The sequence below is a fragment of the Pezoporus occidentalis genome, unplaced genomic scaffold (assembly GCF_034315485.1).
Source record: "Pezoporus occidentalis ecotype Australia unplaced genomic scaffold, CSIRO_AGI_Poc_V1 ctg22, whole genome shotgun sequence".
In the NCBI taxonomy this organism is placed as follows: Eukaryota; Metazoa; Chordata; class Aves; order Psittaciformes; family Psittacidae; genus Pezoporus; species Pezoporus occidentalis.
Genome location: NW_026914072.1, coordinates 3,779,074 through 3,802,493, shown reverse-complemented (window position 1 = coordinate 3,802,493; position 23,420 = coordinate 3,779,074). Strand labels below are relative to the sequence as shown.

Genomic DNA, 23,420 nt, shown 5'->3' with positions numbered 1-23,420 from the left:
TGACAATCTGCAAAGAACATGTACACAAGTCAGCAGTTTTCAGAAACCGCAATTCTAACTTGAGACATCTCAGATTTAACTTTTTACACTTTTTTTTTTTTTTTTTTTTGGTGAGGAAAGCCTGTTCATGTTTGTTAATTGTATCATTAGGGTGTACCTACTCTGAAGGTATTAAATCAAACAGCTGGTATAGTAATGAAAAATACATTATTATTATCTAAAGTAGCAATCCAGGTATGTTTAGATGACAATTTGAAAACGTCTGAAAGATGTGCTGCCCAAAGTCCCTTCCTTTTGTAATGCTTTTTAAAAATACACAGATTAATATGATTTTAGAGCAGCATTTGTTCTGATCTGTGGTTTTTATGTCAGTGGCAATAACATAATTGCTTAGTGCTGTATGCAATTATATATCCATCTCTTACCTGGTTATAGGCAACATTCTTATTTTAAGTTTCTTATGCAGGCCTTTTTGTAGTCCAAAAGGTTAACACATAAGAATTATTTGTGGCTTGGTCTGCTCTTTCATTGTGAAATAAATAGCTAAACTCTTACTATCCCCTCCTCTGAGGAGCTCAGAGACAAAAACATCTTGGCATTAAAGTGCTTTTCAGCTTTTCATATGGATGTCAGAAAAATTTCATTGACTCAGTGTTCATTTTATTGCAGTTTTGTTTTCCTCAGCTCTTTTGGAGCATACACATGTTTAAATTATTCATTAGGTTAAATGCTTACCCACCCTGCATTTAAGCAGAACTTAAACAGGATTCTCCCCTTCCTCTGTGCAACTCTGAAATTCTGTTTCCATGTTCGAGTGTTGATACATGTGGACAAAACTTTGTTGTTCATGTAATGGTCCTAATTCTTTTGCATCATTTCCTAAATAGTATACTTAATAATACAGCATCTAAATATGCCATCAAATTAGTTCTGTTAGTTGTAGACTTCTATAAGAGTAGTATTTTAGATTTAATTTTAGATGTTAATTTTCTTCTTTTTTCTTTGAAACTAGTAAACTTTTCAGGGTGTTATGATTTTAAAGTTATTTTCGATAAAACAGATGTTGTGTAGGTGCTGCTGGTAGGCAGAAGGTGCAGAGTTGGAAGTTCAGGGGTGTGAAATGTGTTTCCGTGCTTATAACTGTTTGTATCAATAGCAAAAGGGTTTACAGATGAATAAATAGTGTTCATCCTGGGAAGTGTATATGAGATGCAGTGTAAGCCTCTCAGAAAGGATGATGTCACTTTTTCTGACTAGAGGTATAATAGGCAATTAATTTACCATTTCCCTAAAATATGCAATTTTCATGGTCTATGAGTTAAACTCTCTGCTTAAAATAATAGTGTTTTCACATGCTCAGTGCCGCCTAGAACTGACACTAAACCTCAAACAGGCATCAGACTTAGATGGGCTTCTCTTGCGTGTACACTTTTTTCTTCCTATTTGAAATGGCTACTTAGTTTAGCCTTAGCACAAGCGAGATCAGATCCTGGCATATTCAAAGGAACCTGGTATCCAGACTCTAAAAATGGGCTTAGGATGTGATTACACCTTAATATAGCCCTATGAAGAAACCTGAAGAATTACATGCTATTTCAAACTACCATGTACCCCGTAGAGTTATTAAATCCATGAAATCAATTAGATTTTTTTTTCCCCAGCATAAAATGTAGAAGAATAACTGATGTAGAATTTTATTTCAAAGAACCATCGTAACGATCAGTATTTTACCCTCTCCTGTCAAATACGCTCACTTAATGACAACATTATTTTGAACCTACCGCCAAAGTCAGAACGTGGATAACTGTGAAGCAGTTCCATTCAGCTCTGTCCTTACATAATAGGCTTTAAGCATGGGTGAGGCAAAAATGTCTGTCTTACACAAATGTAGTACACACAGCATCCAGGAAGTAAAATTCACATTGATTCCAAAACTCTATAAATAGCCTAATTTGTTGAACTAGCTCCTATCATAGAGACAAAGAGTACATGCTCAGGCTGCCTTTTTCTACTTCTTTTATACTAATCAAATATTAAATCAAAAGTAATCTAAAAGTTTTACATCCTGAAAATATTATTTTCAATATTTCTATCCACCTTCCTTGTGTGAGCTCCATTACCTTGTATGGGGATATCGATAAAACACAACACTATTGGTTCAACACTCAAAACCACATCTTGCAGCAGGTTGAGGTTTCTGTTGGTTTGTCAAAGGCTTTCTTAACCACCTACCCCAGCAGTGATAGCAACTAGATTGTCCCTTAGGGGAAAAGCATGTAAAGCAAAACCTTGTTTGTGTTCTTTCAGCTTTAAAAAAAAAACCAAAACACCACAGAAACATATACATATAAAACCAGAAACAAACGTAACCAACCAACAATAACCCTTGGGAAAAAAAAGAGCATTTCCTTGTGCTGCTCAGTATGTGTCATCCCTACAGCTGGAGATCCAAATAATGCTAAGATAAAGAACATACATAGAATAAAAATAAAGAAAATGGAAAACATTAGAGTGCAGGACACTATCTGGTACTTTCCTCACCCTGTACTATGTGGCAGGAATTGTGAGCAAGGTGGATCAGGCTCACAGTGGAAAAGTACTGTCTGCTTCAGCTAATGAAAGCAGGATTCCCTAGGCCTGTGGGGTTCTCAAGCTTGTCACCTAGAACTTGCCTGATGTTTAGGATTTGATCTGCAACTCCTATTTGCCATTGTTTTTATGCATGTATACGTGAAAGGGAATGGAACATGTTGGTCTCACAGCAAAGTCACATCAGTTGGAAACTTTAGGCTTTTCCTGTGGGCATTACCAAACATGCTCAACCTGTCACAGAAGAACACTCTCTTAAAATTTAAGAGCCTTAAAATGATAATATATACTTATATTGAAAGCAGAGATAGAGATGATGATCTACATTCCTGTTTCATCAGGTGTGTTGACAATACAGAAATGAAAAAGGTCAGGTTTAGGATGCACTTGAGTATCACTAGATTCCTTCAGAATATCCATAGGCAAATCTTAGGACACTTGAGCCTGATGTGTTGTTGAGGTATGCCTGGAAGGATTTAGGTTCCTGCCAGCTTCATAAATTGTTGCTCGTGTGGAGAATGGAAACATCTGAAATCTGTCACTTCATTAAAAACCCTAGTAAATAAAACCCACCAAAGATCATTTAAGATTGTAAAAGACCAATCAGTGCCTGTCCCTATGTCCAGGTAGTATTTACTAAATGTGCCTTAGATCAGCCCATTTCTCCTCCTTAATTACAGCAGCTCAAGAAGGACTCTGAATGTTGGGTAACATTACACATCTGTGGTTCAAATTATTCATACTGCTTGCAGGTACCACATAAAGTAGCAAGTGTAACAAATACATTTTATGATAATATATAAATACTTCATTATTGTCTGAACAAGAGTCGAAGAAAAAAGAGAAAAAACATGCCTTCATTTGTCTTCTATTCCTTCACATTTCTGTTAAACAGCTACAGGATGAAATACAGTAAAACGGCCATAAAACTACCTATTTTTCTTAAAGAAGGAGCAGAAGATAGGTAATTTTTTTTCAGAGTGCTCTGAAATTGGAAAATGATGCAAGCTGCAGATCTCCTGATATAATTTAACACATGCAAAGACTTGCAGGCAAAGCACATCTCCTGAAGTGTTCCTTTGCACAGTTTCAATATTGATAGAGTTTAATTTAACTACTCAAGTATTTTTTATTCATATGAATAACACAATTAATATTTACTTTCCTAACAAAGTACTCAAAGCTTTAATTATATGTGCCTACCACAACAGGTGACGAAAGTTTTCCATTCCTATGTGTCTAAAGTGATTGCCAACCCTCTGCTTTTAAATGGTATGACTGTATCTGCCTCTTGTTTTTCCTGAACACATGTGCACAGAGCAGTGAGTGTCGTGTCACACAATGCATACCAACTCAGTAGTATCAGCTCAGGTGCTGGATACAGTAGTGAGCAGCTCCACACAGCCTTTGCTTTTCCCCTGCAAGAGCTGACCCGCGACTTTATTCTGCATCTGCAATGTCCATATTAGACATATTCTTAATCTAAAGATCATGTATGCAAACACATTTCTTACTGTTTTGATTTCTGCTGTGTACTGCTTCAAGTACAAAATTCCTATAGGGCATTCTTAGAAACCCATGTAACGCAGTAAATCCTTTAGTTAATTGAAGTCAGCTGTCAGGGTTTTTAAGACTAATCACTGCTACGTACTTGACAAATATATCAGGATACTGTACTCACAGATTGAAGTTGATACCATCATTCATTATTTATTACTTTACATTAGGTAAGTTGTTCAATTGAACAAAAAAAAAGAGTCATTGAGTTATTAGCATCTCTTTCTGGGAAAGGGAGGATTAATGTCATCTCTTTTAGAAGCTGTTCTACTTGGAGTCCTTAATTTAAGGACTTTACGCAGTAAGAAACACTGGAACAGAAGTGGCCAGAACATTTCACCCATTGGCAAATGCCTGCTTCTTCATTTGACTCTTGAGGATGAGCTAGAAACACTAATTTTTAGACATCTTACATTTAAAACTGTGATAACTACTCAAAATAACGATCTCTGGGCTGTTCAGTTTTCTAATATGCTGAGAATGCTAAGAACTGGGTGGCATGGTTTAGTGTGAGGTGTCCCTGCCCATGGCAGGGGGGTTGGAACTAGATGATCTTAAGGTCCTTTCCAACCCTAACTATTCTATGATTCTAACTAGGAAAAATAGACCAATGAAATGCTACACTTTTACAGGGACTCAAGCATTTGGATGCTCAAAAGGCAGTGTGTTTTAGCATAAAACACAAAAAGAACCAGGCTTCAATTTGACTCTGTATTGGCTCAAGTCCTGTAACTGAAGAAAACCTGTGTTGACACCAACCAGACCAGTATTTGGAAGAGCAGATTTGCCAAAATCGCATTTTAAATACTTCTGCATTTGTTGTTGCTCACCAGAAGGATGCCATGAAGTGGTCCAGCTTTTCATCTGTGAACAGGAACTTCCAGTTCAGGCCTGATTTTATTTTTCATCTGCACAGGAATGTGATAGCTGCTCGTCAGCATTGCAGAGCACTTCATGATTCAGCACGATTTGATTTCTTCCTAAGAGAACAGCTGAAAAAGGCTGGATGAATAGGGGCTCTTTCACATACATTGGCAGAAACCTACAGGAGACTTGGATGAACTCTCTAGGGCTGGCAGTGGCCATTAATCTCTCAGCTGAGCACTAAAACTCTGTTAATGAGTGCTTTCTTGCACACATACACAAGTAACACTTCCAAGCACTTTTGGCATCAGAATTTCTATTCTCTTTTGGGGGTAAAAAGTATTCCAGCAATCAAACCCTCACAGTATTTCTCAGCTATTTTACTTATTTATTTTATTATTGTTATTATTATATGACTAAGACATAAGCTGCTGCAGCTCTTTATTGCTACATCTCTCTCACCCATTAAACTGTAAATCTCCTTGAACAATGTCAGAGCTGTTTCTCAGATGATACTTGGAGACTGAAACTAGACAGGGCCAAACAGCTGTCTCCCCCCACCCTGTTTCTCCATCTCTATGTACCAAACAGCATTGTGCCAGTGTTCAGCATTTCCCAGTCTGAAGTACTAGTTTCATTTCCATCTAGCAGCAAATAAATTCATGTCTTGCTATGGCAAATTTGCAGGAGAGCTGCTCCCTCTGCTGAGTTTTCTGTCGATCGTCACCGGCACCTGATGTCCTTCCTCACCATGCTTGGCCCCAGTCCCGACTGGAACGTGGGTCTGTCTGCTGAAGACCTCTGTACCAAGGACTGTGGCTGGGTTCAGAAAGTCGTTCAGGATTTAATACCCTGGGATGCTGGTACAGACAGTGGCATTAGCTATGAGGTATTTGTAATATATTAAATACATAAAGTTTATCTTAATCGGTGAAGAATTAGTGCTATTTGATCCATGGTAATGCCATACATGCCTTTATACTACTCTTGTAAAAATTTTGTTCATAATGAATTAAAAGTCATTTAGACAGATGCTACAACTACTGTCGGTTGTTGCATCTGAATTCCCTGAGCATTATTATTAATGGATAATATTACATTCACCTAGGATATTATTACATTCATCTACTTAATAAATGGATGACTTAGTCTGCTCAAAACTAAGTATCAAGGTGTCCAAACCCTTTGATACAGATCTGTGTGCCACCAGCAGCCATTATCGCCTTTTCTACTGTTTCAACTCCAATGCCAACTATTCTGTTTTGCACAGAAAACATAACTGTTCCTTACAGTGTTTGAAACTCTGAGATTCTCATCACTACAAGGCTCTAAAAATCATACATTTTCTCTGTCTCCATCACTTTCTCAGTCCTAAAGATTCACATCATCATCAGGTAAAGTCCTGGTTTTGACCAAATGAGTTATGTCACATTCATGAACTGGTTAGGTCTCCATAGGTTCCAAGCATGCCTACACCGTGAGTCTACAGAGAGTACAGAAAGTTGATGGTAGACAAGAAGAGGCACAGCCTCAAACACCACACATACTCACTTTTCAGGTAACAGAAGATAGCTGATTTTTTTCTTTCAGACCTGGTCTCTTTAGAACCTAAGGAATTTCTCCAGTTATAATACAACTCTGGAGGCATACTGGATATATATTTTTTATTAATGTAGTTGTGTTTAACCACACAACAAGACTCACATCTTATTGTGAACCCAGCTTCAGGGTTGAGCCCCAAAGTGTTAGAGAAGTGCTTCCTGACAAAATAAAAATTCCAACGAAAAATCCAACACCTTACCATTAAGTACAACTGCACTGAGTTCATCTTAGATTGGAATTTCTCAATTTCACATTCTGAAGAAGTTTTAATTTCTGCAGATGAATTGTATTATTAATTATTTGTTTCTTTTTAACTATTTTTTCTTTTTGACTGCAGTCTCCGAACAAACCTACAGTGCCTCAAGAAAAGATCAGACCACTTACAAGTTTAGATCATCCCCAAAGTCCATTTTATGACCCGGAAGGAGGCTCCATCAAGCTGGTAGCCAGAGTTGTCATTGAGAGAATTGCACGCAAGGTATAATGCACATATATAACATTCTTAAGCAAACAAAACACCCTACTTCGTACACAAAAAATACCAATCCTACCCCCCCCCCAATCTACCCTCTTTAACCTACACCAAACAAAGATTATGGCAGAAAAGAACTAAATCTGTCTTAATGTATTATTTCTCCTGCTTGTGGTAATAACTGCATCTGCTTATTTGGGGATTCGTTTTAAGTATGCATAAGCATGAGAAGAGAAGAAAGTGCTGCAGATGCGATAGTGCCTCACAGTACACTGGGTTAATCCCCCTCGCTGCATACATGTACAAGTTTCCTGTAACACAATTAATTCCTTTGCAGGGGGAGCAGTGCAATATTGTACCTGATAACATCGACGATATTGTGGCAGATCTAGCACCAGAGGAAAAAGAAGAAGGTACATTTTAAATTAGTTTGTGCTGTACTAATTTACATTTTGTTCCATTTTCTACTGTCATTTTTAGATAAAGTACAAAACTGACTTAGGAGCAAAAGCCTTATTCAGTGCCAAAAAGTGATTTTGGTTTTCATCTTTTCTGGTATTTACAATTAGCCTTCTCATGCAGTAAAGGAAACTGCATGCATTCCTGGAAGATGACAGTAACAATGGAAGTGATAAAAGAGAGAAGCCTTTTGGGATTTGAATTTATTTTTTTTTAAATGAAAGTTGGCAATTAGTCTTGGAGGGTGGGGGGCTAAAATGGAGAAGATAGAATGCAGGAGGAAAGACTGTATCCTACTAGCATCTAAAGTAATCACCAGTCAGGTAAAGAGAGCCAAATGGAAGACTACTTTTAACATTCACTGCCTTTTCTTACTTTTCAGATGATACCCCTGAGACCTGCATATATTCAAACTGGTCCCCATGGTCAGCTTGCAGCTCTTCTACTTGTGAAAAGGGCAAGAGGATGAGGCAGAGAATGCTTAAAGCTCAGCTGGACCTCAGTGTGCCCTGCCCAGATACCCAAGATTTTCAGCCATGCATGGGTCCAGGCTGCAGTGATGAAGGTAATAAAAAGGAAAGAGTGGAGAACCTCTTGTAGGGTTTGCTCTTCCCTTAAAGTTCTTAAAGCTACTGGCTGCTGCAGTGTGACTTGAGCTATAGCAAAGAGGACTAATTGCTAAATAATACAAACTGGATTCATCTTAGTTGGTGCACAAAGCACACAGAAATAAAACGGAAAGGAGCAAAGTAAGCAATCAAGGAAGCACGGTATGTGAGAGGCAGCATAAAAGTGACATTGCACACAAATAGGCAGCTACAGATTTATCAGCAATTCTGTTAATATTAGCTATTGAAATGGTTCTCTGTGTTTTAGATGCTTCCACTTGCATGATGTCTGACTGGATTACATGGTCCCCCTGTAGTGTTTCCTGTGGAATGGGAACGCGATCTAGAGAGAGATATGTAAAACAATTCCCTGAAGATGGCTCTATGTGTAAAGTGCCTACTGAAGAAACTGAGAAATGTATTGTAAATGAGGAATGTTGTAAGTATTTTATTTGGCTTTGTAAAACCCAGCCAATAGCAGGAGTACTGCCCAAACCATGGTTTTATATAAGCTCTACTAGTGAATGATTTTGTCTGTCCATTTTAAATAGCCCCTAGCAGCTGCCTTGTCACTGAATGGGGAGAGTGGGATGAATGCAGCGCTAGCTGTGGCACAGGGATGAAGAGACGACACAGAATGATCAAGATGACTCCTGCTGATGGATCCATGTGCAAGGCAGAAACTACAGAGGCAGAGAAATGCATGATGCCTGAATGCCGTAAGTGTCCATGAGTTTCTCTTCTCTGCTATAAAGACAGGCATAATTTCTGACATGTTCCTCCATCACACAGATAATATACCTAAACAAGAAGCAATGCTGCTTTTTCTTGTTCTTCTTAAAATTAGCTCCCCTAAGGAATGCGCATTAAGTACCAGTTTCACCAGCAAGATGAGAATGTTGAGAAAAAATATTCAGTAGTATCCTATTACTGTATTACCCAGACAGCAATGTGCATATTAGCAAGCCATACCTAAGCAACTCTGATTTATGGAATATGAGGTATATTTAATCATAAGGCTATAATAAAACAGTGCGCTCTCCTTTTAGCTCATGAACAGTTCAGAAATTGAAGTGCTCCTTTCATGTGGTCAGCCAATCTCATTCTTACTGTGACTACTGAACTAGATGATCTTAAGGTCCTTTCCAACACTTAGTATTCTATGATTCTATGATTCATATTGTTTAAATGTCAAGAAATGTTAAGATTTTCATGAAAGACAAAGAAAATTTAAAAGATTTTTGGTAGACAAAATGTGGAATTATCACATTTTAGACTATATCAACTCGAGTTTCAGTCAGTCCACTTTAACAATCCAGATTTTTTTATAGGAGTCATGACTGAAACATACCTTCTTAAACTATTTATTTCCCAGGAGCACTGGGATTCTGCAGATATAAATAGGCTATAAAGACAGCAAAGAAAAGGTATTAAAATGAGGCAAAGCTTTCAATTTAATATAGTGTTTTCTGAGCATCTCTAGCAACATCATTCAGATTATGATTCATTTTGTCCAAATGTATACAACAAAGTATAATTGGTTGATGACAGATAAAGCCGTACATTTTCCACCTGTATTATTTTCAAAATAATGCAGTAGCTTCATAATTTATGTACAATAAAAATTCATTACCTTTTTGTTTTCATATCAGATACCATCCCCTGTCTACTCTCGCCTTGGTCTGAATGGAGTGACTGCAGTGTAACATGTGGGAAGGGCATGCGAACCCGTCAAAGGATGCTGAAATCTGCTGCTGAGCTGGGAGACTGCAATGAGGAGCTAGAACAAGCAGAAAAGTGCATGCTGCCCGAATGCCGTAAGTGTGGGAAACTCTCTGGAGAGAGAAGTTTAATTATGAATGGCAAAGTCTATGGGTCAAAACTCTATCACCAGTTTTTAGCATCACCTCTTAGGCAGGATAGCAACTATGGATTTTTTTTTTCTTTTTATTATTAGTATTATTATTATTATTAGTGCGGATTTTCATTTACTGAGAGCTAGAATATGACCATCATTTCAACTTGCCTTACTGAACCTTATGCTGATGACCAATATTGCTTTGGGCATGCTGTTTCTGCATATTTAACACACTACAAACTTCAGGCAACAGTCCGTGCCCTTCCCAGCAGTAAATAAGTCAGAATTATAAAACCTCTCTTTTACTCAAAAGCAGTGTGTGTTCTAGGAAGGAAGGAAAGAAGAATTAAAAACATCTCTGTAGTTCTTTTAGCTCACGCAAAGAGCACAAAAGAGGCTCGCTCCATCTTTGATACATCTCTGAATGGTATTATAGATTTTTTTACTGATCTACGTATCCCTTTGTAACCAGGAATACATATGAGCCACTGAATGCTGTGGAAACAGCTGCATTGATTTTTTTTTTTTACCTTACTCCTTTCTTGAGTGATACAAATTTCTAGTTGCTTTGCAGTCTTGTGAAGTGCCCAAGGCGCTGCTGAACAAGTAAGATATGATTGCTTTTAGTGTCCTGTTGCCAGCTGGTTTATGAGGATTTATAAAGAAATTACATTATTTTTCACAGAAAGTATTAGTCAGTTTGCTAATTCAGCTTTTCTTAAATTATGTGAAATATCATTTTCATTATTATTCACTGGGGCTGTAAGTTTTAAGTAGTGCTGAAAGATGAAAACTTTTAAAGCTTTTAGTACATCTCGTTTATTGCATAACACAGCCAGTAAAGCGAGGCTTACACCTCAGAGGCATCAGATTCTTTGTGAATATAACTCAATATTTAACAGCTTTTCATTATAAAACAGGCATATGGGTGAGAGAGTTGAAGAAAGCACAGGGGAAGAATTATTTATACTTTCTTGGTAATTTTAGTGATCTGCCAGCACCACTCTTGAAAAAGAAATTGAGGAAAGTGTCAAATAGTAATTCTGACTAGAAATGGACTCCAAAAAAATTGACGTGTAGCCTCACAACATTTGCTGAAAAGACTGGGGGCTTAAGCTGCTTTCCTGTGTTCAGAGTGCAAAAACTCATTAGGCACGTCTGCATGTTTCACCTTGACCTTATGTTTAGGTCTCACAGCTTTCATGTAACATTTCTCATTCTTTACAGCCATTGACTGTGAACTAACTGAATGGTCCCAGTGGTCCGAATGCAATACCTCATGTGGAAAGGGCCACATGATCAGAACGAGAATGATTAAAATAGAACCACAGTTTGGAGGAACAGCATGCCCAGAAACTGTCCAACGCACAAAATGTCGAGTCAGGAAATGCCTGAGAGGCCCAGGTATGGAAAAAAGGCGCTGGAAAGAGGCCCGGGAGAAAAGGAGAAGTGAACAAGCAAAAAAAAATATAGATAGTGAGCAATATCCAGGTGAGTGTGAAACCATTTTTCAGCATGCTTATGTCTGTTTTTCTTTTCTGCATGACAGGAGTTTGTGAGCAGCTCCAGTTCATGCATTTCAGTCTAGGAAAAGGTTTAGCGACAAAGCAAAGCATTTTTCAGTGTTTGACAAACGCACCTTGAGTACACTTAACTAGGGTTTCTTAATTCCTACTGTAAGAACTAGGCTCTATGCTCTCTTCGATGCAAAAGCTGTAAGTGTGCACAATTACACTGAGATAGGTAGGTTAGACTGAAATACTAAAAACTTACTCAAATGACTTTTTTCAGTTTGTAGGCTGAAGCCATGGACTGCTTGGACAGAATGTTCTACACTCTGTGGAGGTGGAATTCAGGAACGCTACATGATGGTAAAGAAGAGGTCCAAAAGTACTCAGTTTACTAGCTGCAAAGACAAAAAGGAGCTAAGAGCATGTAATGTTCATCCTTGTTAACAAAACACAAGGCTTCCAAGAGATGCACTCTGAGCTAAATGGAAAGTCAACCTTGGTTTGTTTTTTAAAGAAACAACAAAAATATAAAGTGTATATTAGTTTTCATTTTTTGCAGTGTGGTTTGCTTTTCAGTCTTGCTGGTGCAAGAAATATATTTTATAAATATTTCCTTACAGGTTTATGCTGAGAGTAAATCTTTGATACTCCAGCCAGCCCTTAATGCATAAAAATAGTAAGTCATTATGAGTTATTTAACTAAAATACAGGCATATCTGTGAACATGGAATAGCCATATAGAAACATTACTTGTAAAGACATGGAATGCATGCATATTAGCATTACTAAGTTAAAGTGACATGTTTCATATGTGGGAGGATTTCTCTCAATTAGATTTTGGAAATCCAAAGCAGTGCCTACTTGATTCCGCAACTATGCCAAGGAGTCATTTCAGTGATGCTGGTTCAATACTATTGAAGGTGCATGTTTATCATTTTACACTATTGGGTCAAGCTATGGTAATTATCCTGTATACTTTTCTTCACATGGATGCTATAGTCCATGCAAAATGGTCTTAGTTTCTTTAAATCTTAAAAAGGAAATAATTTGTGCAGCTCAATAATGGTGCCTGCCCACTACATAGTCACAGCCAAAACAGCACACACAGAAAACCTGTGAATGTCAGAATATATTTAGATTCCATATTCTTATATTGGGTCTATCCACTACCTCTCCAAATGGATACAGAACTACTAGAAATTGGTCCAAATACAGAGTTGCAACAGCTGTGTCATAGAAAGACTTCACATGAGACACTAAAAATTAGATTCAGTTTCATCAGGATGTTAATCACAGGCAAAGAGAGAAAGAGGTTTATAAAATAATACAAATGGTAGAGAAAAGGTGAGCCAGGTTCTCATGTGTCCCTTATAACAAACAAAGGGAAGGGAGCCTGTGAAATGAAATAATGACAGCCTTTTAACGTATTAATTACAGATTGACACAAGAATATATGTACAGCTCTCTCATTTATGTTTTTTTACTCAGAGTATAGGAGGATCTAAAATTTACTAAATTTGTGAGAATTTCTCATTTGTAGATACACCAGCCAGGATAAATGTCTTCCCTGACCACCTGAGTGATTAACAAATTGTCTGAGATTAGAAAATAACTGCTCAGCATTCTAATGCTGTTTCACACCATCTCTTGCAGAGTTTAGCTCTCATCCCTACACGTAATCAGGTGTAGGACCAGCGAGACCTTGGGCTTCACTTGCTATTGGAATATAGCACTGTCCTATAAGTTTAACAACAAAGATGAAAGGTGAAGGTGATGGGTTATCTTTTGGTCCAGGAAAGGCAGCATAAAGTCTATGTCTCTACATAAGTAATAACAATGCACTGAAAGTAAAGGCTGTTGATGTTGACACTTAAAACAAGCTTGAGAGAAATGAATGGAGAAAAATTTACTTTATAGTCTCTTTAAACTAGCCTTAAGTAATTTACTCACTTCCTTAACACTTGGTCACAATCCTGAGAACCTGGCACCCAGGTTTTAAGTGCCCACATTTGATGTGAACCACAACCCACTGAGGCTGTTCAACTGCACCATCACTACCCTGGGAATCCTCTCATTACCTCCCTGCACCCAAGCAGGCTAGATGGGCTGGCTGCATGATACTGTAGGCTTTTCATCGTCATTTCTTCACTAAACACTGCAAGGCCTGCTCAGAACTTCCACAGTTGTCGCATCCCACTCCCTCAAGGCATTTTACTGCTCTTTTTGAGATCTGGAATGAAGGGAGAGCTGGGGAAATAATGGAACCAACCACAGTGTTAAGCCTCTCCTGCCACTGCTAAACAAAATGGCTGCAGGCCCATAGTGAACCAAACCAGGAGGGAAAAAATAATACAAGGTTTAATGCCGAAACCAAACAGCTCCCCACTTTGCGCAGCGTGGCTCATTTAATAATATAATTCAGATAGTTTGCCTCCTTGCGCCTGTTGAAAAATTTTGCAGTTTATGTCTCTACAGCACTGTCATTACAGTGTAGCAGCAAGACTGTGCCTAGGTCATGACCTTACCTTGCACATTACCCTTTTGTGACTAAAGTAAAAAAAGTAACCCTCCAACAGAAAAGCCCAGTGGAATGATACAGGTACTGGAGGAGTGACCAGCTGGACATATTTCTGATGAAGAATCAGATGTCTACAGGGAAGGGCTACAGGGATTCCTGCCAGGCGCTCAGCCAGTGAAAACCTACATGTGCAGTCAAGACTGCCACAACCACCTACCTTTGCGAGCTGCTCTTGCTGAGCCCGACAGAGGCTGTGACAGTGTGGGTTTTGTACGCTTGGGTCTGTGAGAGCTTGGGGCAGGGGGAGCATAGGAAAAAAGTTTGTCCTCAATGGAAAAAAAAATATGTGAGTTTATGGACTATATTTATCTCATCAACCTTTACCACTTGTTCAAGTTAATCTTGCAAAATCACACCTGTTTCTGCAAATAATCAATTAAAAACAGCACTGTATTTTCATTTCATTTGTTCCATTTCATTAACCTATTTTGGTTTTTAATTACTCCCTTTGCCAAAGGCTACATAGTCCAAATACACCTTGAGGTATGTAGGAAATACACAACATCTTCCCAAACGTGCCACAAAATTGTGCATTAAAACAACCTGGCATCTCTTTCAATGTGGTCCTTACTAATTTGATTCTCTATATTTTTTGTTAGGAGGTTGTCCAGTGTGATTTCCACTCATTTCTCTTAGGCTTATTAAAGTAATGAATGTTGGATTTTCCCCTCCACACTTTGTTAATGCATGCAATGGCACCATAGATTGCACTGGCTCAGAAATGTGTGATGGTTCCTGCTTGGGTTCAGCTTTTCACACTGTTTTTCCTGTTGAAACATTTTACAAACCACTTGTCCTTCCTATAACTTGATACAATATTTAAGCTTGTTACATTTTGTAAAAAAACCCACACAAATAAAAACAAATAAAAAAAAAAAGGTTGATTTTCTATTCAGAAAAGAAGCTCTGATACACAATCTCTAAAAATATTGCATCGTTACTGTAAACTTTCTAGTAGTGTAATAGCCACTGATTATCAGTCAATAAAAATAAGAACTGTTATCTCTCCTATCTTGCAAATAATCCTGCTGAACTGAAAGCACAGATGTCGTTCCAGTTTTGTAGACCTCAAAAATCAGATCTTAGCATTGTGTGTACATTGTGTTTTTTTTTCCCTAACATACAAACTGTAGAGGTTTTACACATAGTAAAAAGTAAAAGCTAGAGGCTTAACACCTGTACAGTAGGACTCTGTGTGCAGCATAAGATTCGAACAAAATTTTGTTTATTTGCATTTTTAGATTTCCTTCCTTGTTTCTGTTTGCTGTGGAATTATGAAAAAGCTACCATGAACATTTCTTACCAAAGTCTTGTGTAGATGTTTTGTAGCTGTCTGGCTAACACATTATTATTATTATTTTGGAATAAAGACATCTTTACTATGAATTTTATTCTTGTATGAGATTCTGTTCAACCAATATGACTATGTACACCAAAACCCCCATACGGTTATCAATATAAGCAGTCATGTTCTTATTTACATTTCATTCTTGGTTCAATCTAACAGTATATCAGAAGTGAGCTGGATTTTACTAGAGCCACTTATTCTTTCCTCTTGGAAGTGATTTGTATCACAGTTTTTGTTGGATAGTTTGTTGTTCTTTAGGAATCACTGAGTAACTTAGGATCATTACCCAAATTACCCTGTATAACTCTCATGAGGGTTTTGTTGCTGTTGTTGTTGGTTTTTAATAAAAGAGAAACTATTTAAAAGAACATATTTTAAAGCCTTGTGAATGGTAAAATAGTTAAAAAATGAGCTTTTGAAAAGTCTGAGATTTTGTGAAACTTTTAACTGATTTTTTGTGCTACTAGTAGACTATTTAGGCACACTGCGAGTGCAAGCATGTCACTGATAATTACACAGAAAATTACAGACCAGTTTTCCCCATAAGGGGTCACAGAGCACCTAAATCAGTACAGTGACCATACGGCCTCTATAAATGCCAGCCATCCAAGTTACTGCTTGGGACCTTCTTGACAGCATGCCTGCCCCAACTGGGGATGCTCTTCTTTGCATGGCCAACACACCTAAACCATAACTGGCATGGCAGAAAGACAGAGTAGGTCCTCAAGCATGATTTGTAATATGATTATATCATTTAACTCTCCTTTTAGAGGTACCTGCAGTTCTCAGGGCCACAGATACTGATTCTGGGGCGGGAAAAAAATAGCAAATCCCTGAAAATATGCACAGCTCAGCTAAAATCTGAAGCCTAGCATTGCAGTTCATTTGGCAACTATCATTTCCATTTCTGATATAGTTAATAATACCACAACATATCATCACATGGCTACGTGCTTAACTGCAAAGCAAATTATGGTGAGAATATGTGTGTATAAATATATCATATGGTACCGAGTACATACACCATTGTCTTATGTTTTTTCCACTTAGGAAGCAGTATACTAACTTCAACTACTAAGCACTTCAACTAACTACTAAACTTCAATTTACCAAAAAATTGAAATGTGCTTAAAAATCTCTTGCTGCCATGTTCCAGGCACTTAGTATACTTTGCTTCACATCCACACCCATTTAAGATCTTTATTGCAACGTTTTCAAATTTGAGACTCAGTCACTTCATGCAGTGTTGTGCAAAACAAAGCAATTACAGGCCAGCTGAAAGATACTGAGTTCTGTCTCCTCTGGTTTCCAAAAGACAGAACAGTTTCTGCCCTAACTGATGGACACATTAACTGCTCAGGAGGCAATGACAGTTTTCACATGTGGTCTAGATAGTAGCTTAATGAATCTAAAATGCTAACACTTGGAACTCTGAGTTCTTCTCATCTTCTTTGAAAAAGTCCTAGGGAACATCATGTACTCCACCTTCAGTAATAAACTTTCAAACACACAGGCAGGAAAGTCCTCATATTCTCCTCACCTGTCACATTAGCACAAGTGAAGATAAAGCCACTCTTAACTACCAGTTTGCTTCCTGTTAATTAGCAAATGGCAGGGTATTTTGGAATAGGTCTTTTAAAATATACATTTGATGTAAGTTTCAAAGAAAGATCAAAGGTTGTTTCCAAACACCATGAACATTTCCCATCACCCCTCTCCCTGCACCATTTGAACCAGTAGCAGCATTGCAGGCACAGAGAGCAGCTCAGGCAGATGTCTCTTAAGGACTCTCTCAGGAGTGTATGGCAGCACCTGGACAAGTGCCTGCTATCTCTGAAAGGCCCCAAAGCCCTGCATGACCCCTGCATCGTGCCAGTTACTGCCTCAGTGCACTTCATGGGCTCAGCCCCAAGGCCATCCTAATCACCACAGCACCAACTCACCAGATTCTCTGTGAAGCCTGAACATGCCACAAGATGATGCTCTGCAGGGAGAGGCCATGGGCACAGTACAACACCTGCCTTTTAGAGTGTATCATAAATTCTGGGTTTAAGCACAATGGGCAGGACCATGGATCAATCCCCAGACATGGAGAACAGCTGCACTCCTGGTGCTCACCCATTCATACTGGAAATAGCCAAGGGCCTTGAACATTCACCCACTCAAGGCCCAAACACGGAAAGGATGCCACAGCAGCATGGTGTGTGCCAAACCAGCTGCACTTACACTGCCTTGTGTCTGGAGCAGGATTAAAAAAAAAGGAGAGCGAGCACACATGCATATGAAGACAAAGAGAGCAAACAGGACACATGGGTGGATCACAGAATCCTTTCAAGCAATGCTGTCTCTCCCACCTAAAGACTTATATGATGCTGCAAAAAAGTCATCCCTCCTTGTGCTTGTAGTGGCTGGGGCCAGCATGGAGAAGATGGTATGACTGAATCAGTACAGAAAGCATCAGTACCTACACCACAGCTGCTCTGCTAATACTGCCTGTAAAACTATACTGGACAGTACTAGCAGCAAGGTTAGGGTTAGCAGAACAGAAAAGTCCCACCGTTGACTTTCTTGCAGTCCTGATTCGTTCTGGAGAAGGGCTGAGCATCACCTGTGGAGAGCCAGTGGCTCATTCCTGCATCTGAACAGCCTGGGGCTCAGATCAACAGAACTAGGGGGCCCAAAACCATCATCCATCTCCTGGGGAGGTAGAGCAAGGGCAGTGTATAGGAGTAGCCAGTGGCACACCCATAAAGCCTCCTTAAGTAACCTCCCCAGATAGGACTACAAGGGTTAGAGGTAGGATTTATGCTTTTGTTGTATTTATATAAGCCCTGAACCAAGAAATTTGGGCCAACAGCTGAAAAAAAAAAAAAAAAAAGAAGCAAATGACAGAATGACAGATCCACACTTTATCCTGAACCTCCAGGTTTTAGACGTTACTTTTCCACAATATGTTATCAACAGAAGTTAGAAACAGCAAAAAAAGTTTTTTTTTACTCACAAAACCCTTAAGCCCACCTGAGCAATGAGGGAACCAAACAAGCATCTAGAAAAGAAAAGCAAAGAAGGGGTCTAGATTATAATTTAGAAATGTGAAAATGATGTACACCATGAATTCAAAACACATAAAATGTTATCAATGGCAGAAGAGAATTTTTATACCACTTACATAAAAAGATACACAGAGAACAGAATGCACAACTAGGGGAACAGTACTTCCAAGTGCAAACAAGCAGCTAAATTACTTAGAAGGTCTCTCTCAGAAGTCTCCATTAAAGACATTTGTCATACAAGCTACTTGCAAACATATAGTTCTACTTACTTTTCTATGGCTTGTTTCAACTTCTAGTTTACATCTACCTTAAATGTCGGAGGTGAGCATAAATATCTATGAATGGATCACTCCTGAAGAACACAGGGGTGTACAGAAAGGAGTACTGATGTTAATCTATGCACATATATAGGCTCGAAACGCGCTACTGGAACGCTGCCTACTAGAGAAATAAAACCAGAGCCCACTAGATGGCACTGGAAGCTAATACAGACAGCTGCCCTTTCAAAAAGAAAGAAAACCCCAACTGAGCAGTAGAATCTATACGCGCAGTATCACTGACTGGATACACTGATCTGCACAGGATCTAAGTCAGCATTTTTATCTGCAAACTCAACACTGCTAACACCAAGAGCCTTTCCACTGCAGACATGCCTGGTACCTTGCAGGGAGACATGAATCTTATCCTACCCTTTTTCACTTAGCTGCTGTCATCGTTTAAACCCAGTCAGGTAACTCGTTCGCTCACTTCCCCCCCTTTCTTGCCCTCCCCCTGCTCCCGGAGGGACAGAGAGGAGAATCGAAAAGAATGCAACTCCCACAGGTTGAGATAAGAACAGTTTAGTACCTAAGGTATAACACAAATCACTACTGCTACCACCAATAATAACAATGATAAAGGAAATAACAAGGGAAGAGAATACAACACCTCAGCACCAGCTGACCGCTAACTCGCCCCCCAAGCCCGACCAAGCTCCGACCCATACCTCCTCCAACCCTACAGTCTCCCAGCCCTTCCAGCTAACTCCCAGTTACATCCTGGGCACGACGTGCTGTGGTGTGGAATACCTCTTTGGTCAGTTTGGGTCAGGTGTCCTGTCTCTGCTTCCTCCCGGCTTCCCCTCCTCCCTGGCAGAGCATGAGCCTCACAAAGTCCTTGGTCAGGGTAAACATCACTTAGCAACAACCGAAAACATCGGCTTCACCAACACTGTTCCCAGGCTGGAAGTCAAAACACAGCACTGCACCAGCTAACACAAAGGAAAAACATGACTGCTACTGCTGAACCCAGGACAGCTGCAAAAGTGCAGTGGGTACAGACTCGATGGGAAGGTGGTGAGAAGGATGCAGTGAAATGAGCTAACAGTCTGTTTTCTGCACATGAAGCCACAGCATCCATGGACTGCTTTTCTAGTGAGGCGTCCATACTGTCCCCTAGAGAAAAAGCATATTTATGAATCTTCAGAAGCAGCTACACTGCAGAAATCCTACAGCCCAGCACTAAACCACCTGGCTAGGAGGCAGGAACCTAGGGCTCCAAACACTCTGGCAAGGGAGGGCAAAAGGAGATGAGGTTTAAAGCCAGCCTCCTCGAGTGCTTCTGCTGGGATGCAGGGCTGGCAGCCCTGGGGCTGTAGCTGGGCCTCCCAAGCAACCCACAGGGTGGCACCTGGCTGAAGCCAAAGTTAGAACCATGCATGAGGTTGTGAGGCTGGTGTGGCTCAAAAGTCATTTTTTGCTGCCTTGTTTCTTCATGGGTGAGACAGAAAAGCACCTGCTACAGTTGTGGTGGGATTGTTTTAATCACCATTGCTACATAAAAATAATCACTTTTGTGGTGAAACTGGTTTAGAACTGTTAAGGAATCTGACTTATCTGACTTCTGTGCCTGGGCACAGAAAAGCAGCCCCAGCCTCTACTTGGTTGGTTTGGGTCTAATGGGCAGCTACCTGACTACAGCTTTTTCTCCTTTTTTCACATTAAAGTACATTCTTATATTAAAACAGTCTTACAGATCAAAAGAATAGGGCTCATCTCTATTTTGATATAATTTGTGAAATTTTCTTAGGGTGAATCACCTAACAAAGCAGAAGGTTTCAAATTCTTTATTAAAAAATAAAAATAAAAATAATATTTTGTCTATTTTTGCAGTTAGGAAAAAAAAAAGAACAAAACATCAATTATCAATAAAAGCAACAGGTAGGCATATTATTTCAAGTAACAACAACTAAGCATTCTCATATACAGTAGGTGCTGCGCTACTACTGAAGGTATGAATTTTGCACTGGCAATTAGAATACAGAATACGCAAAGAATAGATGCAACATTATTTTATAAATTAGTAAAAAAAGATTTTATTCATTTTAGAATTTTAAATGTAAAATATAAATGACAGCCAAATCAAGTTGAACATTTTAACATTCCTTTGAAATGTTAGATTTCTCACTGAGGGTTCTCTTTTCAGTTTATACTTGAACCATTTATGCACTGGCTTAACAGAACATCCTACCTGCAGCATTCCAAGAAGGGAAAGTTATTGAAGGAGCAGTTTGTTAGCAGAGCTGTACTTCCAGACAGTCTCTCTGAGCACAGGGCTAACAGCATGCATGGTCAATTGGCTTACCCTTTTTTGTCTTGCTAGAAGCTGATGCGCAGCATTTATTCTAAAGCAGCATAAAAAAAAGCATACCTGGAGCTAGCTATGTCTATCTTCCATATGTTCATTTAATGCGCTTAAGACATTCACAATTAACAGTTTGCCTTCCTGAAATAGCTATCTCTAGATGCATTTTTTTTTGAGCTTTTCATTTCTATGGTGACCAAAACCAGACTAACTGGGGACAACTTGGTTATTTCTGTCCTGCTGCAATGATCTTTTTGTTTTCTATTTAGAATTAAATTGAAAAATTACAGAAAAAAAAACAATCCAGAGCTGATTGTACAGAACACACACCTCTAACAGGGGTAGAGGCTGTTTATTTTTGTTTCATTAATTGCAGGAAAAGTAGTTTTAATTGATTTCTTGAGAGCCTTCAGGTAATTGCTTGGAACTATTTCCAAAAGAAACGCGCAGAAAGAAAAGCCCCACCTTTCACATCCACCCCAGGCTGAAATCCCCATCTGAGACTCCTCCACCGCGTCTGTAGGTGGCAGCATGAGAGCAGGTTTCTAACCCAGGGAGCTTCGCTCTTCCCAAATTACTCCAACAAAGTAGCTCAGGCGCAGAGCTGGGCCAGGAAGCAGGGTAGTGGACAGGAGCAAGCAGAGTTTCCCACAAACCAAAACAGTGCTTTTGACGTTAGGAGAGCTACAAAGCTAGACCAAAGGTCAGCCTCGACCGCACAAATCCAGACCCACCAAGCACCAATGACAACAGGCAGTGCCTGTAAGAGACAATGGGCTGTTGCAACCTGAAGGGGCTCCAGGAAGTCAGTCAAATCGTCAGACACCTACTGAACATAGGTCCAACCCAGTACAGACTCCTGACATGCTCTAAAATCACCATCTCTTGAGAGCAAAATTTCTCTTAAGTATAGCATTTTGAAGGAAAATCGCTTTGCAAAGATAAAAAAAAAAAACAAAAAAAAACCTCTAGTTGTTAAACTCATCAGCAATATCATACTTGTGCTTTACATGGCCCACAGAACACACATGCAGCAATAGTTTAGGAATCTGAAGTCTCTGACTGAATGTTTTGGTAGAGCCAGGCCCCTCAGAATTTATTTTATAAATAACAGCAGGGAACTGATTGCTCAGCTCCCAGTTTTCAAACTGCTCCCTTAGGTCCATTGCCTTCCCTGAGCTACTCCTCCTGGCATGAAGCGATTATATTAAAGTAATTGGATATTGTGTGATTTGACTGCAGAAAAGAAAACCACAATCTCAGCAGAGCAAACTTTGCTTGTGATACAACAAAACCTGTTCCCTCTTCCCTCCCTTCAAATACCGAAGGGCCAGAATGTTAGAAAAGAAAGAACTAGGTTGCTATGACTACGATAATTTAACATCAGCATCTTCTCATTAACACTTTCCTTCTTAAAAATCTAGGTTTTAATCATCTAATATACTTAGAGTCTTTAATCTAAAGTTTTCCATATAATGTTCCTGATTTTAATCTTTGTCAGTGATATGGACAGTGGGATCAAGTGCACCCTGAGCCAGTTAGCCAAGCTTTGTGGTGTGGTTGACAGGCTGGAGGGAAAGGATGGGATCCAGAGGGACCTGGACAAGCTGGAGAGGTGGCACCACACGAGTCTCATGCAGTTCAACAAGGGCAAGTGTAAGGTCCTGCACCAGTGTCAGGGCAATCCCAAGCACAAATACAGGCTGAGTGGAGAATGGATTGAGAGCAGCCTTGAGGAGGAGGACTTGGGGGTGTTGCTTGACAAGAAGCTCACCATGATCCAGCAGTGTGCTCTTGCAGCCAAGAAACCGATTGTGGTCTGCATTCCCAGCACCATGACCAAGGGAGGGGATTCTCCCCCTCCACTAGTGCTGCATCCAGCTCTGGAGCCTCTACCACAAGAGGGGCAGAGACCTGTTGGAGCAAGTCCACAAGAGACCATGAAGATGCTGTGAGGCCAGATCATCTCTGCAATGGAGACAGGCTGAGAGAGCTGGGCTCGTTCACCCTGGAGAAGAGAAGGCTCCATGGAGACCTTGGAGCAGCTTCCAGTGCCTAAAGGGGTTGACAATAAAACTAGACAGGGGCTTTTGACAAGGGCCTGTAGTGACAGGACCAGGGGGAATGGCTTTAACCTGACAGAGGGGAGATTTAGATTAGGAATAAGGCAGAAGTTCTTCCCTGTGAGGGTGGTAAGGCCCTGGCACAGGGTGCCCAGAGAAGCTGTGGCTGCCCCATCCCTGGAAGCGCTCAGGGCCAGGTTGGAACTAGATGACCTTTAAGGCCCCTTCCAACCGAA

The 23,420-nt window shown here is 39.6% G+C and overlaps 1 protein-coding gene across 1 annotated transcript in view; it reads left to right on the top strand.

Annotated features, from left to right (window-relative positions):
* The window catches only part of SPON1 (spondin 1), a 195,140-nt gene extending 179,656 nt beyond the window's left edge, over positions 1 to 15,484 (top strand). The window contains exons 8-16 of the mRNA XM_062620262.1: positions 5,698 to 5,899; positions 6,950 to 7,090; positions 7,422 to 7,497; positions 7,926 to 8,108; positions 8,420 to 8,590; positions 8,703 to 8,870; positions 9,804 to 9,968; positions 11,237 to 11,500; positions 11,801 to 15,484. Of these exons, the coding sequence (XP_062476246.1) occupies positions 5,698 to 5,899; positions 6,950 to 7,090; positions 7,422 to 7,497; positions 7,926 to 8,108; positions 8,420 to 8,590; positions 8,703 to 8,870; positions 9,804 to 9,968; positions 11,237 to 11,500; positions 11,801 to 11,964 (1,534 nt within the window). The 3' untranslated portion in view covers positions 11,965 to 15,484. The remainder of the gene's footprint in view (positions 1 to 5,697; positions 5,900 to 6,949; positions 7,091 to 7,421; positions 7,498 to 7,925; positions 8,109 to 8,419; positions 8,591 to 8,702; positions 8,871 to 9,803; positions 9,969 to 11,236; positions 11,501 to 11,800) is intronic.
* Positions 15,485 to 23,420: the final 7,936 nt, after the last annotated feature.